The sequence below is a fragment of the Oncorhynchus gorbuscha genome, linkage group LG13, assembly GCF_021184085.1.
Source record: "Oncorhynchus gorbuscha isolate QuinsamMale2020 ecotype Even-year linkage group LG13, OgorEven_v1.0, whole genome shotgun sequence".
NCBI classification, from domain to species: Eukaryota; Metazoa; Chordata; class Actinopteri; order Salmoniformes; family Salmonidae; genus Oncorhynchus; species Oncorhynchus gorbuscha.
Genome location: NC_060185.1, coordinates 71469833 through 71489954, shown reverse-complemented (window position 1 = coordinate 71489954; position 20122 = coordinate 71469833). Strand labels below are relative to the sequence as shown.

At 42.4% G+C, this 20122-nt stretch overlaps 3 protein-coding genes across 4 annotated transcripts; 2 read left to right on the top strand and 1 right to left on the bottom strand.

The window, feature by feature from the left end:
- The first annotated feature begins 114 nt into the window (after positions 1-114).
- bbs12 (Bardet-Biedl syndrome 12) lies at positions 115-3470 on the top strand. The gene is made up of 2 exons (XM_046295649.1): positions 115-209; positions 535-3470. Exon 2 carries the CDS (start codon positions 547-549, stop codon positions 2470-2472), a length of 1926 nt encoding a protein of 641 aa, XP_046151605.1. The 5' UTR covers positions 115-209; positions 535-546; the 3' UTR covers positions 2473-3470.
- A 576-nt stretch (positions 3471-4046) lies between these two features.
- On the top strand, positions 4047-9623 carry LOC123993474 (fibroblast growth factor 2-like). Of its 2 annotated transcripts, XM_046295650.1 has the most exons (4): positions 4047-5310; positions 7341-7444; positions 7765-7862; positions 9397-9623. In XM_046295650.1, exons 1-4 carry the CDS (start codon positions 5133-5135, stop codon positions 9494-9496), a joined length of 480 nt encoding a protein of 159 aa, XP_046151606.1. In that variant the 5' UTR covers positions 4047-5132; the 3' UTR covers positions 9497-9623. The 2 variants fall into 2 exon arrangements, with proteins under 2 accessions (XP_046151606.1, XP_046151607.1); XM_046295651.1 differs by lacking the exon at positions 7765-7862 and having other exon boundaries at positions 4683-5310.
- A 719-nt stretch (positions 9624-10342) lies between these two features.
- LOC123992363 (nucleoside diphosphate-linked moiety X motif 6-like) lies at positions 10343-10816 on the bottom strand. The gene has a single exon (XM_046293510.1). It carries the CDS (start codon positions 10814-10816, stop codon positions 10343-10345), a length of 474 nt encoding a protein of 157 aa, XP_046149466.1.
- Positions 10817-20122: the final 9306 nt, after the last annotated feature.

The window sequence follows — 20122 nt, the reverse complement described above, 5'->3', positions numbered from 1 at the left end:
GAGGGCTTCCTTTGACCAATAGTGAAGTAAGTGGGTGGGACATTAAGCGACTGCGACCGTTTGTTTTGTTCTTTTCGTGTCTCTTAGTAACAAGTGCTCGCTTGTTTGCGCACGCGCTCACACGGATTACAACTGGATGAGCTTGAGCCAGGCTGAAGCTCACAGAGAACCTGGATCTGTAGCACGCCACACGAAGTTCTTAGGAAAAAGTAAGTTCATCGTTGTGTTGTGCTATAAATTTGCTAAATTCATATGATCTTTCTAACAAGCTAAACCTTTCAATGTACTTATCTGATGTTTTAGGGCAGGACCAGGTTGATGTTAGCTATCACAGCTAGCTAGCCAGCTACACTGCAGAACTACACCAAAGTGTTTATTGCTATATCTCTGACTGTGTATTAATGATCCTTCTGGTAAATAGTTTGGAAATGTGTTCTATTTTCACACTAATAGTGAATGACCCAAATAGACATTTTTTTTTACACTAATAGAGAATGACCCGAATATAAAATTCCTAACATCTCAATCTTACAGGCGTCACAGAAAATGGGAAGTACAATTATTAGTCAAAGACTTCATGTTGGACTGCAGCAGCTCACCGCTTTGGCGGCTGTCACACATTCCTTTTTGGGCCCCAATAAAAACCACAAGTTTATTCAAGACGAGTCTACCGGGGAGTCTTCCTTGGTGTGCACATGTTTCCGCATCTTGGAGCACTTAGACCTAACCTGCTCTGTAGGTCAGCTGGCCAATGAGACAATCCAAGCTCACCAGAAGGTCTTCCACTCTGGTGCGGGGTGCCTGCTATTTATGGCTGGGGTCTGGAGCAGGGCTGCCCTCGAATGTCTCCACAGAGACATTTCAATCCCACATATTGTGTCAGCCATGTCTGAAGGGCTGGATATATGTTGCAAAGTCTGCAGGTCAAACAGTGTGTCGATTGAAGACGTTCGACCGGTTGCTTCTGATAGTGGCACATCAGTACTCCAGGGCTCTCCACACACAGTGTTACGTAACCCTGTCACAGGGATGAACCTTAGCCATGGGGCCCTCAACAACAAGAAACAAAGCAGAATAAAACTCACTCACAGCAGACATTTTTGTGCAAATGATGAAGCTGATGAGAACACCACACCAGGGTTATTTTCCCATGCAGTGAGTTCTAAAGGAGTTGATATTCCTCACCTCGCTGAAGCTGTGAGCCATGGATGTGTGGATGCAATGAGCTTAGTGGTTGAGGTGAGCAAGATGCAGTCAAAGAACAATGGAAGTGGTGACAGCTGTAGAACATTTGATGTCAACAAGCTGGTAACGTGCACTCTGCCAGGCTTGTCAGAGGACCATTCATGTGTTTTACCAGGTTGTGTTATTCTGCTCTCTGCAGAGCAGGCTTCCCTTGTACATCACATGAAAGAACAGAAGTGGCAAGTTGTTCTCATTAATGGAGATCTCAGTGAAAAATATCGCCATCTTGGTTTCCATAGCAAGAATGACATCAGCCAAGTGACCGACAAGTTGGACTTGAAAGGCCTCAGCAAAGAAGATGATTGGGAAGACAATGTTTTAACAACTCTGTTGAAAAACAATGTGAATCTAGTTTTAGTCAATGGAGAGGCAAGTGAAAGACTCACCCAGCACTGCATGAGTCACCGTATACTTGTGGTTGAGAGGATGAAGCCTGACATTTTGAAGGACTTTGCGGAAACAACAGGAGCTGTCCCTGTCACCTATGCCACACAACTGAGTAAGCACTGTGTCGGCACCGGGGTAGAAATCTCCATATGGAGAGACTGCAGTGGCAACAGAAGGAGCGCATCAATGGCTGTGAACATTGTTGCTGATCGTACTGCGCTGGTCACAGTGGTCCTCACCACCTCTGTGCACAGCAAGCTGCAGACCTTGGAGGACTGTTTCTGGGGCTGTGCCTATCGTCTACACCACACACTGAAAGACAGGAAACTACTCCCCGGTGCTGGAAAGACTGAATTGCTTTGTGTTCAAATCCTTCAAAAGCACATTAAAGATAATGGTGAGCAAACAAGAGGCAAAGATGGAACCTCTGCCCCACAAGCTAAACAAGGAAGAGCAGGAAACCCACACAGGGCTGATGTGTTTCAACTCATGGCAGATGGTTGGATGGACTACATTTCCACTCTGATGTTGAACAGTGGAACTTGTTCAAAAGTGGACGCTTGGACTACAATCAATCAGCAGCTGATAGATTTGAATGGGGGATTATCTCTAGATGCTAATTTCTCAAGACTGCTATTAAGAGATGACACCGAGGATGGTATGATGTCCCAAGATATGAAGCGCAGTTCAGGGAAGGTCTATGACAATATGACAGTGAAGTTGGAAGCATGGAGGAAAGCCCTGGATCTTGTTTTCCTTGTGTTACAGACAGACACTGAGATCATTACTGGCATAGATCCTAAACAAGTGGAGGGACAATCAAATGTTATGGTGCTTTGATGGTTTTAACACATTGCTGCGCGCTATCATTTTTGTATATTATCATGAAATGCATAACATGTCTAAATGTGTTTTATTCTTTGAATCCAAATATGCTGAAAAATGAATAAACTGTTGTAATTTCAGAGGTATAATTTAAGTTATTAGAGCTTGTCGGCCATTTGTAAATTGCACTGGCCCAGCAACATTTTACCACATGGGGGAGACAAAGGATATGAACGTTCATCCATTTCACATGGTTTCCAACTCTGGCTATATCAATAAACATGTCCAAATCCAGTCACTGAGGTGCTTGTGTGTTCAGATCTCAGTAAATGTTTTCATGCTTATCCCCATCCTAGAATTACATCTAAATCATCTTACATCCCACCTCGTGCACAAGTTATATTATACGTTCCACCCAGAGCCAAAGTTTTTAAAAACCTTTATTTAACTAGGCAAGCCAGTTAAGAACAAATTCTTATTTACAATGATGGCCTACCCCAGCCGAACCCTAACCCAGACAACGCTGGGCCAATTGTGCGCTGCCCTATGGGACTTCTAATCACGGCCGGTTGTGATACGGCCTGGAATTGAACCAGGGTCTGTAGTGACGCCTCTAGCACTGAGATGCAGTGCCTTAAACCGCTGCGCCACTTGGTAGCCCAGAAGCATAGCATGTGACGTGTCATATTTTGTTAACCTCTTATCACTGACTACAAAGTGAGCGTTATAGGTGATTGTTCACAGTATTGCATTCAAAATGGAAGATCATAGCTCGTCTTCTATAACCAAATGAACAATAAATGCACTGTTCAAGTGTCACTGATATGGCCGAGGGAAATACATTTTTTCTGTCAGTGTTTGCATGAGTCTGTATTTGCTTCCTTTTGTGTTATTTGCCTATGTGTCTGCACTTCGAACAACGCACAGGTCTAAGTCCCAGCCAACAGGACATGGTTTCATGACTTGCTTGGTTCTGTTTGTCATAACATAGAATAGTTTCCAGAAAAATAAACATTTCTATACAAAGTAAATGTGTCTGTCAGATCTGTATAATCCACAACCCTGGAAATGTGAAAAGGACAACAATGTCCACATTTCTTTCAGGTCCTAGGAGCTGCCTTGTTTTTATGTAACGGTAAACTTTAATTATGAGCTTGTCACCTTGTTTTGGTTGGCCATATTTCCATTGGCCATAGTTTAACAAAGGTGCTCCATAGGGATCGTAACAGAGACGGTGAGGGCTTTACTTTGGGATCGAGAGGAGTTTTAACTCGAGCGTCCCTCAATGGTGGTGTTGCTGTGAATGGGTGGGGGTGTGATGACCAAGGAAAACATGACATCTGAGAAGGAAATGGGTCAGACCAAACTGGTGGCAAATTTGGAAGTTCAAACTAGGGCCAGTTTTTTTTTTTTATGTGTCTGCTCACAACCCAACCTGCATTGGAGAGTCTGAAGCAAACCAAAGCCTGATGCTTCATCATGGCAAACAGAGAGTGAGACAGTGTACCTGGAGATGAATGCGTTTCTATGTGAAGTAGTGTCTGAAAATTATTCCCTTGGCACACAATTCCCACACAAAGACCTTCAGTTTCAACACGGAACGATTATCAGTCCATCTGAGGATAGCCAAGTGAATAGAAAGTATTATTTTGTGCTGAGCCATTGTGGTCGGCCTGTGGTTTAATGTTTCATTGATATACATGCATCTAATCAAAATGATATGATCAACCCTGCATACAGTAATCTGTGTTCTGTTGTGTCCAGTGCACACTTTGAAAACAGACATTCATAGTTTTGACTCTGTTTAAAGTTGATTAAAAGTAAAACATATCGAAATGGCATAATTGAAATGAGCTGCTTCATACAGTTCACAACTCAAAATAGAGTTTCTATGTGAAGGGTCCTTTAAAATCTTCAATATTTACACATTTCCTTGAATTCAATTAGACAAGCTATTGTAATGTACTCTGGTGTACTTTCTGCTGCATATTTCATTTGTTCTTCAATAATGTGGCACAGAATCACTGATTCTACCCAGAAGTTCTAAGAAGCTAAGCTGAAGCCACCACTCAGGTTGCACAAGCCAAGGGTCTCTTAGGACGCAGTTCAATCAGTAAGCCCCAGTCTTACCCTCCTTTCTCTGCTTGTGCTGTGTAGGGTTGTCTGGTTCAGTTAGAAAGTCAAAGTGTGTGTGTGTGTGTGTGTGTGTGTGTTTGCCTCGGAGGGCGCATGCGAACTGAGGCCCATAGGGAAAGTCTCCCCAGATTTCAGCCAGCTGCCCTGCTGTAAACATTTCAGCGCTTAAGAGTGAAGGAAGAAGACGATGGAAGGTAGAACACACGAATCCCCATCCAAGCTACACTCGAATATCAACTCTTAGCACTTTCTTAAAGGAACGAGAAGAGGCCAGTGAGGGGTGGACCTTGCTGTCGAGGCTAACAAGCTCCTTTCCAAGTGCTGCTAGCTCTTAGATTCCTCTCTGCTTGGGAGTAGAGGGCATGCTGCACCAGAGGGGTGTTCTCAAACAAACTATCTGACCCTGGGGGTTAACTAAAATCAGGCTCTATTAGGCTCGCTGGGGAAGGGAGGGGACAGCAGTTAGCATAAGGCTACTGTGGGGCTGCTGCACTGGTAGCACACAGCAGCAGCAGGGTAGAGGATAGAGGGAAGAGGAGATGGCCACAGGAGAAATCACCACTCTACCCGCCACACCTGAAGATGGAGGCAGTGGCGACTTCCTTCCAGGAAACTTTAAGGAGCCCAAGAGGTTGTACTGTAAAAACGGAGGCTACTTCTTGAGGATAAACTCTAACGGAAGCGTGGACGGGATCAGAGATAAGAACGACCCCCACAGTAAGTAGTTCCAGTCCCTTGCATGGCAGACAAAGCTTTATGCGTTTAAAGGGTAACAGGGACGTAACCGTGAGGGGAATCATGGAGGACTCAAGGGAATTTTACAAATGAGTGTGTTTATTTATGGCTTCTACAGCATTCAAACGACAGTCATTCGTGTAGTTCTTTTACATTCGCTTTTGCAAGTGCTTTCATGAATGTGGTGGGTTTTGATCTCATTCAAGTCATCTTGATGTGTGTAACACGGACATTCTTTAAATGTCACTGCTATTCCGTCACATGTAATTCAAATGTCCAGAATTAAAATATGATGTAGCTTCTGTGTGAAATGTGCATTAACGCATAGATAGACCAACTCGAATCCACAGAAAGGCCATTGATAGAGATTGAAGCACTAGGTTTGTGTTCTTATCAATTCAGTATAATATGAAAGTATCATTGATTAGCTTTAAATTTAACATGCAACAACACATTGAAACCACCTCATAACTCACTATCTAGTTGTTTTTTCTCCAGTGTGTGTCTCTCAGATTGCATCAGTAATTGGGAGGAGGAGAAGGGGCCCATGTAGAAGAGGGGGTTTTCGTCACAGGAAGCACTGCTCAGTAGATCCTTGAGTGACAGATAGGGGATGGGACTTAGAACAGGTGCTATCAAACAGCTGTCCAAAAATCATCACAAGCAATGAACTGCTATGGTAAGAATGGAGACAAGAGACAGACTAGTTTGAATGAAAAGGCCATTGGCCATTTCAATTATTGAAAAACAATTAGCATCTCATTTACTTTACAGCGACATTTATCTTCAATCAACAAGGCATATACGATATTCTATAAGTGTAGTAGTAACCCATACACTAAACTGGATACACCACACTAAACCTATACACTAAACTATACTTTCTGTCATGACCATTCATTCAAATAGAACAAATGAAAAGGACTCTGTTGATACGCACATGTGCTTCCTCAATATGATTCAAGCAAGCGATGATGAAATAAACCATTGCCGAACGTTTCACTTAGGGATGTGATCACTAGACCTGCTGTACAGATGTTCAGTAAACACTAGATGCTCCCTTGCATGCAACAACTTCTAATGATGTATTCCTTCAGAGAGGAATGGATCTTCATGACATGAGTCATTAAACAAACCTTAAGTGCACACAGATGCCTCTTATATAGAAGTTTACAATGTATCATCATGTACTATCTTGCCTTAAGAGGCCTGTGATAAGAACTCTATTTTATTACATATATATTTTTAAACTATGCTATAAATATGCTATTCAAATATGCTCCATTGACGCAGCACATGTAGGCTTATCTGACTCCACAAAACGTTTGGAGTTTTTACAAGATGATCACTTCAACCAAATACAAGCTTTCAATGACTATTACGGCATTATTAATATTGTTTTTCAAAATGTTAAAATTGTGAAGAACGATGGTGAACCACAACTTCGAATGGTTATCTTGCTTATCTGAAGTTTAATGAAGAAATATTGTGTCAAATATTGTTTGCCTCTGCTGTATACTGAACAAAAATATAAACGCAACATGCAACAATCTTACTGCGTTACAGTTCATATAAGGAAATCAGCCAATTAAAATGAATAAATTACACCCTAAACTATGGATTTCACATGACTAGGCAGGGGCACAGCTATGGGTGGGCCTGGGATAAGGTGCACCTTTGTAATAATCATGGTGTTTAATTAGCTTCTTGGTATGCAACACCTGTCCGGTGGATGGATTATCTTTACAAAGGAGAAATGCTCTCTAACAGGGATGTAAACAAACTTGTACACAACATTTGAGAGAAATAAGCTTTTTGTGCATATGGGACCTTTTCTGGGATCTTTTATTTCAGCTCATGAAACATGGTACCAACACTTAACCTGTTGTGTTTATATTTTTGTTCAGTATAATACTCTGCTCTATCCATCCTTGTTCAACACCACTAACAACTAGCATAAATTGAGTTGCTATCAATTCACTCTTGAGACTAAAGTCATTTTTCCTCCTCAGATAAGCTTCAACTCCAGGCGACCTCAGTGGGGGAAGTAGTAATCAAAGGGGTCTCAGCCAACCGCTATCTGGCCATGAATGCAGATGGAAGACTGTTTGGAGCGGTGAGTAAGCATTGTCTTCCTTATAGCTACCAAAGCAGTTACCAAAGCAACTCCATTCCATCTGTTTTGGTATTGTCATGGTCTACAACTCATGCTTTACTCTAACAGGGATAGTCCCATGCCTAAGATGAAGGGTTTTCATTAAGTTCATGCTGAAAGCAAATATTATCTTGTCATACACTGACAACAGATTTTGCTTTCGTATTAGACTTAGTGTGGTTAGTGTGGTAGCAGTGAATGGAGGTACTTCTGGGATACTGCAGAAGTCCGAGCAGATAACTGACTGGTGTGTTTCCTGTCTCTCCTTAATGAGTAACCAGACTAGGCAATGGACGCACACTGGCAGACACATTCCAGACATGGCACCTTCACTGATGTGGTCAATCATCCAGGATCTGTTCTCACACATTCTCTCAGGGTGGGGGAAAGTTACAGTGTGGTGTTAGCATTTTGTAAATAGACTGTTGTGTTCAGGTTGAAATTGGAAGCTGGACGTATTGTATGTTGTTCTGTACTTGTCCTTATTCAGCCCCACTCACCAGCTTTATGCACATGATCACCTGTATAGATCAAGCTTACTTTCTAATACACTCATTACTTCTCACTTTATGTTTCCATTTTAGCACTGCCTTCCATGTCGGCATGGATAGTCTATATATATTCAGATATTAGGTGATAGGGATTGAACTTTGTAGTCAATGTAAATAAATACACTTTTTATCTTTCCCAGTGTTGCTACCCTCTGAATTTATCTTCCAATTGTTTTTGTTCTGTGTGCCTGTTATAAGTGCCATGGATTGCTTCCATGTAGGGTGAGGTAGGGCCATACAAGTTATCCTCTATACTAGGTAGCCATGGTTGAATGGACAACAGGCCCCCTGTTGTTGGATAGGGCAGGGAATTCTGTTGGCCCTGCTATCAAGAGATATTTGGCCAGATGTGATTGATGTCATCAGATCTTCCACATGAACACAAAATCACAGTGTGGACAGGAATAATCATTTATATTTTCCATTATTTCATGTAATAACAAAAATGTAATAACAAAAACCTGTCAGAGGGTAGAAAACTGGTAGTTACTTCATTTCTATTGGACATGAGCAAATCTATTTCTTGCACACGGCCACTAGAACTGAACTGATAATTTGTTTTACTAATTTAAGAATGGATGATTATTCACACATCTTTGGCTAGGCAAAAGATCTAAACTTGAAAAATATCTTCATTAGTGTGTGACATTAAACAGGAGTTCAGACTGTTCTGGAATGTCCACTGAAACAATGGAGGTCTGATGTGTTTTACTGGATTAATCTAATTATTATGTATTTTTTTTGTCAGTTTGCAAGCTTTTCCCTTTTCTCCACAGAGCATGTAAAAATCAAATATATTTAATTATTTCTAAATGAAATGGCTTATTTAGAGGATATCACAATGACTAAACATTTTTGTGTTGACATTCCAACTACATTTATTTCAATGTAAGACCGAGGCTAAACTCCAGTTATGTACATGAAATGTGGATCCTTTTTTAATAATATAAATAACCATCATTGCCCAAAGCTTGTCACTGGTGGACATTCCCCATTGAACATGGCTTTTAGTTCAAGAGTAGGTTTATTCATCTTGGTTTGAGAAACCTGCCCATTACGTTTTATTTCATAAGACAAAAGACAAGATTTCAAAACATTTACATTTAAGTCATTTAGCAGACGCTCTTATCCAGAGCGACTTACAAATTGGTGCATTCACCTTATGACATCCAGTGGAACAGCCACTTTACAATAGTGCATCTAAATCTTTTAGAAAGAAGAGTTTCATTGACATTTATCATTGGTTCGGTTTACAATATGAAAGTGTATCAAAGAATAATAGAACTGGATTAACAAATGTTGTAAATTGATCTCTGATTTGCTATCTCATATCTTTCAAACATTCTCTCTCTCTCTCTTCAGAGACGGACAACAGATGAATGCTACTTCATGGAGAGGCTGGAGAGTAACAACTACAACACCTACCGCTCTCGAAAGTACCCGGAAATGTATGTGGCACTGAAAAGGACTGGCCAGTACAAGTCAGGATCCAAAACTGGACCCGGCCAAAAAGCCATTCTCTTTCTCCCCATGTCGGCCAGACGCTGAGCTCATCTTGTCGTACCAATCTTAAAATCAGCCTGGCTGCACACAAACAGACAGGACATGAAGAAATACAATGGAGCGTATTAAATGACTGTGACGACATAATCATCCTGTAGTTAGGTACTTTAACGGCAATTCAATTCAACTATATAATGTGAGTTTGACTAGAGCTGCTTCAAATATTCTAGTGTACTTTGATACTCTGCTTATTTTTCTTGGTTTAACAATTTTGAAGGTACATTATTGAAGATGAAAGAGAAAGTGATAACACACAAGATTCCACTGAGTAGCTCTGGGCTTAAAAAATGTACTTTTTACTGCACTGCAGCACAGGTTAGCTTGGTCATGCCCAGAACTCTACTTGATACAACTTTTAAATAGAACATTGGGTTGGCAAAGATAAATCGACCATTGCAAAACAAACAGTATACCTAGTACAATACTACAGTATATGATATTGCACCTCTCAATCCTAACATATGAATGATTCATTTAATTTTAGAACTTAGAGGCCCTGAGTTCTTCCCAAACAGAGTAGCATATTTCTTCAAATTGTGTATATTTTTTATCTTTACAGACAAGAGGTCTTGTAAAGTGATCATCATCGGTAACATTGGCTACACCCTCTTTCCCGTGTAACAGTTCAGAAAAACCTATTCCAGTCTGTCATAAATATACACTTCAAGTATTATGGTGAAAGACCATCCACATGCTCATATGACTAGCATTGACGTGTTCGTGCTATTAGCATCGATGCAATAGGCTAAGCAGGTCCTGGAGGCAGCACCCTGTGGTACAGCTGGTAGAACCTCCCTGAGTAGACAGCTGGCAGCTCCTCCATAGCCAGGTCAATCTTGTCGAAGCCCTGGTTCAGGCCGTGAAGCAGAAGCCTGGCTTGGCGGCTAGTGATAGGAGTAGTGGAGCTAGTCTTGGTTAGCTCGGTTAGCTCCAGCCACTCACAGCGCAGGCACTCCTGTGTGCAGAAGTTGATGTCGTATGTGAGGGGGCTGATGATGTACATGTCTGACATACCAAAAGCACCTGGGAGGTTGTGCTGCTGCCGGATGCTCAGGAGGGACTTGAACTCTGAGCGGACTTCCGTCTCCTCAAAGACCTCACAGACCGCAGTGAAGGCTTGGAAAAAGAAAGTAACAAAAGGAGATTTTATATGTTTGTACTGTTCTTTAAACGTCTTTGTTTTGAAAACCTTATTACTGTACATCTTATCTGACTGCATGATAATGCTCACTGGACACAAATAAAAATTGTGTGATACAATGTGAGCGCCCTAAACAACATTTTTACATTGTAATTCATGAAAATGAAATTTGGTTCCAAAAAAGGGATTTCGATTGTACTTTAGTCACATACAACGCTGCTTCAGTAGGTGGGGCTTTGTATCAAAAGCTGCTTAAAAAAAACAAGTTGAACTTGTAACTAGTAAAACGTTTATTTGAAGTCTGTTTAAGTCTTAAAATTGTTTAGATATATGCTTAAGTGTAGTTCTTATGAATGTCTGAGGAGGCCGTTTCAAAAAGTAAATATTCCTATGAATAGGCATGTGTGTGTGCATTTAGATATTGTCTATGTATGGTATACGTTATGTGGTTGCATCATTTACATTTACATTTAAGTCATTTAGCAGACGCTCTTATCCAGAGCGACTTACAAATTGGTGCATTCACCTTATGACATCCAGTGGAACAGCCACTTTACAATAGTGCATCTAAATATTTTAAGGGGGGGGGTGAGAAGGATTACTTTATCCTATCCTAGGTATTCCTTAAAGAGGTGGGGTTTCAGGTGTCTCCGGAAGGTGGTGATTGACTCCGCTGTCCTGGCGTCGTGAGGGCGTTTGTTCCACCATTGGGGAGCCAGAGCAGCGAACAGTTTTGACTGGGCTGAGCGGGAACTGTACTTCCTCAGTGGTAGGGAGGCGAGCAGGCCAGAGGTGGATGAACGCAGTGCCCTTATTTGGGTGTAGGGCCTGATCAGAGCCTGGAGGTACTGAGGTGCCGTTCCCCTCACAGCTCCGTAGGCAAGCACCATGGTCTTGTAGCGGATGCGAGCTTCAACTGGAAGCCAGTGGAGAGAGCGGAGGAGCGGGGTGACGTGAGAGAACTTGGGAAGGTTGAACACTAGACGGGCTGCGGCATTCTGGATGAGTTGTAGGGGTTTAATGGCACAGGCAGGGAGCCCAGCCAACAGCGAGTTGCAGTAATCCAGACGGGAGATGACAAGTGCCTGGATTAGGACCTGCGCCGCTTCCTGTGTGAGGCAGGGTCGTACTCTGCGGATGTTGTAGAGCATGAACCTACAGGAACGGGCCACCGCCTTGATGTTAGTTGAGAACGACAGGGTGTTGTCCAGGATCACGCCAAGGTTCTTAGCGCTCTGGGAGGAGGACACAATGGAGTTGTCAACCGTGATGGCGAGATCATGGAACGGGCAGTCCTTCCCCGGGAGGAAGAGCAGCTCCGTCTTGCCGAAGTTCAGCTTGAGGTGGTGATCCGTCATCCACACTGATATGTCTGCCAGACATGCAGAGATGCGATTCGCCACCTGGTCATCAGAAGGGGGAAAGGAGAAGATTAATTGTGTGTCGTCTGCATAGCAATGATAGGAGAGACCATGTGAGGTTATGACAGAGCCAAGTGACTTGGTGTATAGCGAGAATAGGAGAGGGCCTAGAACAGAGCCCTGGGGGACACCAGTGGTGAGAGCGCGTGGTGAGGAGACAGATTCTCGCCACGCCACCTGGTAGGAGCGACCTGTCAGGTAGGACGCAATCCAAGCGTGGGCCGCGCCGGAGATGCCCAACCAATATTACAATTTTTTTGCGGACTTTTAAGCATTCTAGTACAGTTAAAGAGTTAACACACACACACATACACATGGACTCAGTGGTCTAAGGCACTGCATCTCTGTGCAAGAGGCGTCACTACAGTCCCCGGTTCGAATCCAGGTTGTATCACATCCGGCCGTGATTGGGAGTCCCATAGAGCGGTGCACAGGTTGGCCCAGCGTCGTCCGGGTTTGGCCGGGGTCGGGCCGTCATTGTGAATAACAATTTGTTCTTAACTGACTTGCCTAGTTAAATAAAGGTGACACTGACCACAAAAAATATTTATTTGGCATTTACATATGTCCCTATTACCAGTAAAACATCATCAAAACCTATTTCTTTCACTTACTTGCTGTGCTGATTCGTTAATTTGTTCAGTAGTTTCATTCCCAACCAGAATTTCATCATACGTGTATTATGTATTATCATGTAAACATGATTATGAGAATGAAATGACTCAAGTGTAGTTTCAGCTGTTTGTCTGTCCGTGGCATCACTGACCAATGTTTTCTCCTGGACTCGAGAGCCCTCCAGGGAACTTCCATGCATTTACTGTCTGAAATTAAGTCACAATAATATACTTTGAATTAGGATGCAAATTGAATGGATTGCATCCAAGTCTTGTATTTGTGAAAGTGTCCTCCAGGGTCCTTCAACATTGATAAGTATGTTACAATTGTATGTGCATAGGGACAAATCCTAACTTATATGCACCTAATTCACACTTGTCAAATGTATGCTTTAATGTTAAAAGTGATGCCTTGTACTCAGATCTAAAGATAGGATTCTGCCTGATGCGTTAAATATTCATTTTGATGTCATTGTATATTGTTATTCTTGAGAAAATCTAAGCAACTAAGTTTGGTGTTTAGTTTCACCACTCTTAAACTATATTTAAAGACAGATCACTGCTGTTTAAATGATGAAGTAGTTGTATACATTTATTGTAGCTCTTGATTAATTCTAATTCTAATTTTTGTTTGCAATTATAAAACAATATTTTTCAAAGTTGTTCAAAGTTTTGATGAACTGTAAAGCACTACACTTTCATCATTTGATTACTCTTTGTAAACATACATACCTACAAAGTGCTATATTTGTTGAAGCTACTTATATCTGCAACAAGGTAGGAAAATTCAAGAATAAACATATCTTAACAATATACATCAAGTTTTGTGTGGTTTACTAAATTGTGTTCTGGTAAAGTGGCTGTGGTTCTAGATACAGGTTGGCCTAATGGTTATGAGCGCATCACAAGTCAGAAAAGTACAAACGGACCGAATAGCAATTAAGAATCATGATCGTAATTCTTATCCCAAAATCAACAGCCAATGACCCATGTTGTTCTAAAACCTACTTCAACCCATTGCACATTATTTAATCAGATTTCAACACAGCAAATTACAAATCCTTTGTCTCTGCCACAAATCACCTAGCTACAGCGCAATTACCAGGCATTCTTTTAGTTTGCCCTAGACGTCAGTGATAATGGCCCAGAGAGGTTCACTTTCAGGAAACACAACCCTAGAGAAGCTCTGGATGGGCTTACCCTGCCAAACTCTGCCAATGGCCAAGGGCCAGACTGAGTGTATGAGGCCCTCTTCCAGTAAATGATGACACTCCTCTTTACTTCCCAAACACTGACCGCTCACCTCTGTTTCCTACAATAACTAGCATTGCAGAAGTAATGTATCCCTGAAACGTATTCTTCTGTAAGAATTCCTACAAGTGATGTTTACTAACTCAGGACAGACTTGCTGACGTGATGTCATTAGGCAAAAGTGCTGTTGTATCATAAATGGCACAATGCTTTTACACCTGCATTGTTTGCTGTTTGGGGTTTTAGGCTGGGTTTCTGTACAGCACTTTGAGATATCAGCTGATGTATGAAGGGCTATATAAATAAATTTGATTTGATTTGATTTGATGCTGTCATTGTCTGAATAAATTGACTGATGGATAAAAGGGTTAAACAACTCATATTAAACCACTCAACTCCTGGGCTTCAATACCTCTTTGCCAATTGGCCTGGACCCTTTGCTGCTGACACGGAACCCCGTCGATCCATCACGACTGGTCTGCTGACGTAACCGCCCGAGGGGGTTTCAACAGGCTCTTCCATTGCGACGTCCCTCTGAGGCCCGGCCTGCTAGCTGTCTGAATCGTCATGTCTCCTGCTCGCCTAGCTACTCACTGGACCCTATGATCACTCACCTACACATGCCTCTCCCTAATGTTCCATCCCCCACACATGCGGTGACCGCACCTGGCTTAAATGGTGCCTCTAGAGACAAAACCTCTCTCATCGTCACTCAATGCCTAGGTTACCTCCACTGTACTCACATCCTACCATACCTTTGTCTGTTCATTATGCCTTGAATCTATTCTTCCGCTCCCAGAAATCTGCTCCTTTTACTCTCTGTTCCGAACGTACTAGACGACCAGTTCTTATAGCCTTTAGCCGTACACTCTGGTGATGTAGAGGTTAACCCAGGCCCTGCAGCCCCAAGCATCACTCCCACTCCCCAGGCGCTCTCATTTGTTGACATCTGTATCCGTAAAAGCCTTGGTTTCATGCATGTTAACATTAGACGCCTCCTCCCTAAGTTTGTTTTATTCACTGCTTTAGCACACTCTGCCAACCCGGATGTCCTAGAAATGTCTGAATCCTGGTTTAGGAAGGCCACCAAAAATCCTGTATTTTCCATCCCTAACTATAACATTTTCCGATAAGATAGAACTGCAAAATAGGGCGGAGTTGCAATCTACTTCAGAGATGGACTGCAGAGTTATGTCATACTATCCAGGTCTGTGGCCAAACAATTCAAGCTTCTACTTTAAAAAATCCACCTTTCCAGAAACTAGTCTCTCAACGTTGCCGATGTTGTAGACCCCCTTAAGCCCCCAGCTGTGCCCAGGACACCATATGTGAATTGATCGCCCCCCCATCTATCTTCAGAGTTCGTACTGTTAGATGACCTAAACTGGGACATGCTTAACACCCGGCCGTCCTACAATCTAAACTAGATGCCCCCAATCTCACACAAATGATCAAGGAACCTACCAGGTACAACCCTACATCCGTAACAATGGGCACCCTCTTAGATATCATCCTGGCCAACTTGCCCTCTAAATACACCTCTGCTGTCTTCAACCAGGATCTCTGCGATCACTGCCTCATTACCTGCGTGCGCAATGGGTCTGCGGTCAAACAACCACCCCTCATCACTGTCAAACACCCCCTAAAACACTTCAGCGAGCAGGCCTTTCTAATCTACCTGGCCCTGGTATTCTGGAAGGATATTGACCTCATCCCGTCAGTAGAGGATGTCTGGTTGCTCTTCAAAAGTGCTTTCCTCACCATCTTAAATAAGCATGCCCCATTCAAAAAATGTAGAACTAAGAACAGGTATAGCCCTTGGTTCACCCCAGACTTGACTTGACCAGCACAAAAACATCCAGTGGCATTCTGCATTAGCATCGAATAGCCCCCGCAATGTAAAACTTTTCAGGGAAGTCAGGAACTAATATACTCAGTCAGTTAGGAAAGCTAAGACGAGCTTTTTCAAATAGAAATTTGCTTCCTGTAGCTAATTCCAAAACGTTTTGGACACTGTAACGTCCATGGAGAATAAGAGCACCTCCTCCCATCTGCCTACTGCACTGAGGATAGGAAACACTGTCACCACCAATAGATATACGATAATCGATCATTTCAATAAGCATTTTTTTTCCCAAGCCCCCACCGCCCCGCTTATCCTTCACCCAAATTCAGACAGCTGATGTTCTGAAAGAGCTGCAAAATCTGGATCCCTACAAATTAGTTGAGCTAGACAATCTGGACCCTCTCTTTCTAAAATTATCCACCAAAATTGTTGCAACCCCTATTACTAGCCTTTTCAACCTCTCTTTTGGATCGTATGAGATCCCCAAAGATTGGAAAGTTGCCGCGGTCATCCCCCTCTTCAAAGGGGGAGACACTCTAGACCCAAACTGTTATAGACCTATATCCATCCTGCCCTGCCTTTCTAAAATCTTCGAACGATGAGTTAACAAACAGATCACCGACCATTTTGAATCCCAACGTACCTTCTCCACTATGCAATCCGGTTTCCGAGCTTGTCATGGGTGCACCTCAGCCACGCACAAGGTCCTAAACAATATAACCGCCATCGATAAAAAACAGTACTGTGCAGCCGTCTTCATTGACCTGGCCAAGGCTTTCGACTCTGTCAATTACTGCATTCCTTGCGGCAGACTCAATAGCATTGGCTTCTCAAATGACTGCCTCACCTGGTTCACCAACTTGTTCTCAGATAGAGCTCAGTGTGTCAAATCGGAGGGACTGTTGTCCGGACCTCTGGCAGTCTCTATGGGGGTGCCGCAGGGTTCAATTCTCGGGCCGACTCTTTTCTCTGTATAAATCAATGATGTCGCTATTGCTGCTGGTGATTCTCTAATCCACCTCTACGCACGCGACACCCTTCTGTATACATCTGGCCCTTCTTTGGACACTGTGCTAACAAACCTCCAAACAAGCTTCAACGCTTCAACTGGTTAGACTGTAAACTCTCCTTCCAGACTTATATTAAGCATCTCCAATCCAAAATTAAATCTAGAATCGGCTTCCTATTTTGCAACAAAGCCTCCTTCACTCATGCTGCCAAACATACCCCCATCAAAACTGACTACCCTACCGATCCTCTACTTCAGCGATGTAATTTACAAAATAGCCCCCAGCACTCTACTCAGCAATGTAGTGGATGTAGTCTATCACAGTGCCATCCGTTTTGTCACCAAAGCACCATATACTACCCCCCACTGCGACATGTATGCTCTCGTTGGCTGGCCTTCACTACATATTCCTCGCCAAACTCACTGGCTCCAGGTCATCTATGAGATTTTTTTAGATAAAACCCCGCCTTATCTCAGCTCACTGGTCCCCAGAGCAACACCCACCCGTAGCAGACACTCCAGGAGGTATATTTCACTGGTCATCCCCAAAGCCAACACTTCCTTTGGCTGCCTTTCCTTCCAGTTCTCTGCTGCCAATGACTGGAACGAATTGCTAAAATCACTTAAGCTGGAGTCTTCTATCTCCCTCTAACTTTAAGCATCAGCTGTCAGAGCAGCTTACCGATCACTGTACCTGTACATAGCACACCCAACTACCTCATCCCCATATTGTTATTGATCTTCTTGCTCTTTTGCACCCCAGTATCTCTACTTGCACGTCATCATCTGCCCATCTATCACTCCAGTGTTAATGCTAAATTGTAATTATTTTGCCTCTATGGCCTATTTATTGCCTACCTCCCTACTCTTCTACATTTGCACACACTGTACATATATTTTTCTGTTTTTTTCTATTGTGTTATTGACTGTACGTTTGTTTACGTGTAACTCTGTGTTGTTGTTTTTGTCTCACTGCTTTGCTGGTCGCAGTTGTAAATGAGAACTTGATCTCAACTGGCCTACCTGGTTATATAAAGGTGAAATAAATCAAATAAATCAAATATTACAGTGAATTTAAACACTACGCCTGACATTGATTGCAGTGATTGGGTACACTGAGAAATATTCAACCAAAGAGTTGCCATTGAGTCCTGTTATGATACCTCCACACTGCAAATTGCTTCAGAAATTCCAGTGAAGTCTTTAAAAGAACAGATGATGGCAATGTATGAAATGTTTGGTGTACTCAGCATACACAAGCAGGAGTTAAGGATGTTTGCTTGAGGTTGCGTAATGCTGTGGGGTGCTATGCTAAGTGAGACGGCGCTGCAGCAGAAGTCAAGGTAAAGTCTGTGAGAGGAGATGAATTCTCCCCATGGAGAGAGACAGGATGAGGGCCAGCACATGCCAGGAAAACTGCCTAAATAAACACAGATAATGATAGCCATTTATAACAGTGGAAAGGAAGGAAAACAACTACTGCCATTTACCGCTCAGTGTCGATTGAAGAGGCACATTGAGTTCAGACAGTATCACTGTGGCTGAAAAGCTTTAGTTTCAGTAACAAATCTCACAATGATTTAGTTGTACTTCCCTACACTGACACTTTTAACCTCTGAAAGTCTAACACTGCGTGCACACAGGTTATTGCCGCAGGTTACAGTCTTCACAATCCATGTGCCGCATCACAACAAAAACTGTCAAACTACACATTAGAACCTTCTTCGGGGGTTTACTACTGGTACCACACGGCGAAGCAATCGCAAATTGAAAAAATCCAATGCATGCGACACACTGCACGCAGTGCCAAGCACCACAAACTAGTCCTACAGGTGAGTTGCAGCAGCGCGATTTGCCTCTCAATTAAAGTAATGGAATTCTGCAACCGGTGTGGATGAGGGAGGGGAGGGTCTACTAAACAAACATATAGAATTGTTTAAAGATGGTTACATGGATCATACAAAATTATTTGATAAAATATAGAATTTTGCCTTTAATACTATAACCAATAGAAACACTGAATAACACGTTAATTAATGGCAAAAACGACAGTCAACAAATATATCACAAGGAATAAGGTTTTGAAGTGTCTGTCCTATATTTAGGAGATATAAGAAAGCTTGGGAAATATTTCAGTTTTTTTTGGACACATATTTAACCCCTTGTTTTTGTTGCCAAAACAACTACCTCCATTCATTTGTATGGGTTACCGTCTTGTATATTAGTTAGTAGGCCAAACCTTTAGGACACTACAGACGGAGAAGACCGATTTTCAGGAGTCTCCCACATGTCTTTTGGCTAACACCAAACACGTTTGCTTATTTTTTTTCTTTAAGTAATGGCTTTTTTTCTGGCCACTCTTCCATGAAGCCCAGCTCTGTGGAGTGTACGGCTATGGAGTTTTGCAGCTCCTTCAGGGTTATTTTTAAAATGATAATTAGACATTAGGTAAGAACAAATTCTTATTTACAATGATGGCCTAGGAACAGTAACTGCCTTGTTCAGGTGCAGAACGACAGATTGTTACTTTGTCAGCTGGGGGATTCGATCTTGCAACCTTTTTGGTTACTGGCCCAATGCTCTAGTGGCCCAAACCACTAGGCTACCTGCCACCCCGATATCTTTGGTCTCTTTGTTGCCTATCTGATTAATGCCCTCCTTGCCTAGTCCTTCAGTTTTGGTGGGCAGCCCTCTCTTGGCAGGTTTGTTAATTGCTATGCGGATGACACACAGCTGTACATTTCAATGAAACATGGTGAAGCCCCAAAATTGCCCTTGCTAGAAGCATGTGTTTCAGACATAAGGAAGTGGATGGCTGCAAACTTTCTACTTTTAAACTCGGACAAAACAGAGATGCTTGTTCTAGGTCCCAAGAAACAAAGAGATCTTCTGTTGAATCTGACAATTAATCTTAATGGTTGTACAGTCGTCTCAAATAAAACTGTGAAGGACCTCTGCATTACTCTGGACACTGATGGAAGAACATATCAAGACCATTTCAAGGACAGCTTTTTTCCATCTACGTAACATTGCAAAAATCAGAAACTTTCTGTCCAAAAATGATGCAGAAAAATTAATCCATGCATTTGTCACTTCTAGGTTAGACTACTGCAATGCTCTACTTTCCGGCTACCCGGATAAAGCACTAAATAAACTTCAGTTAGTGCTAAATACGGCTGCTAGAATCCTGACTAGAACCCAAAAATCTGATCATATTACTCCAGTGCTAGCCTCTCTGCACTG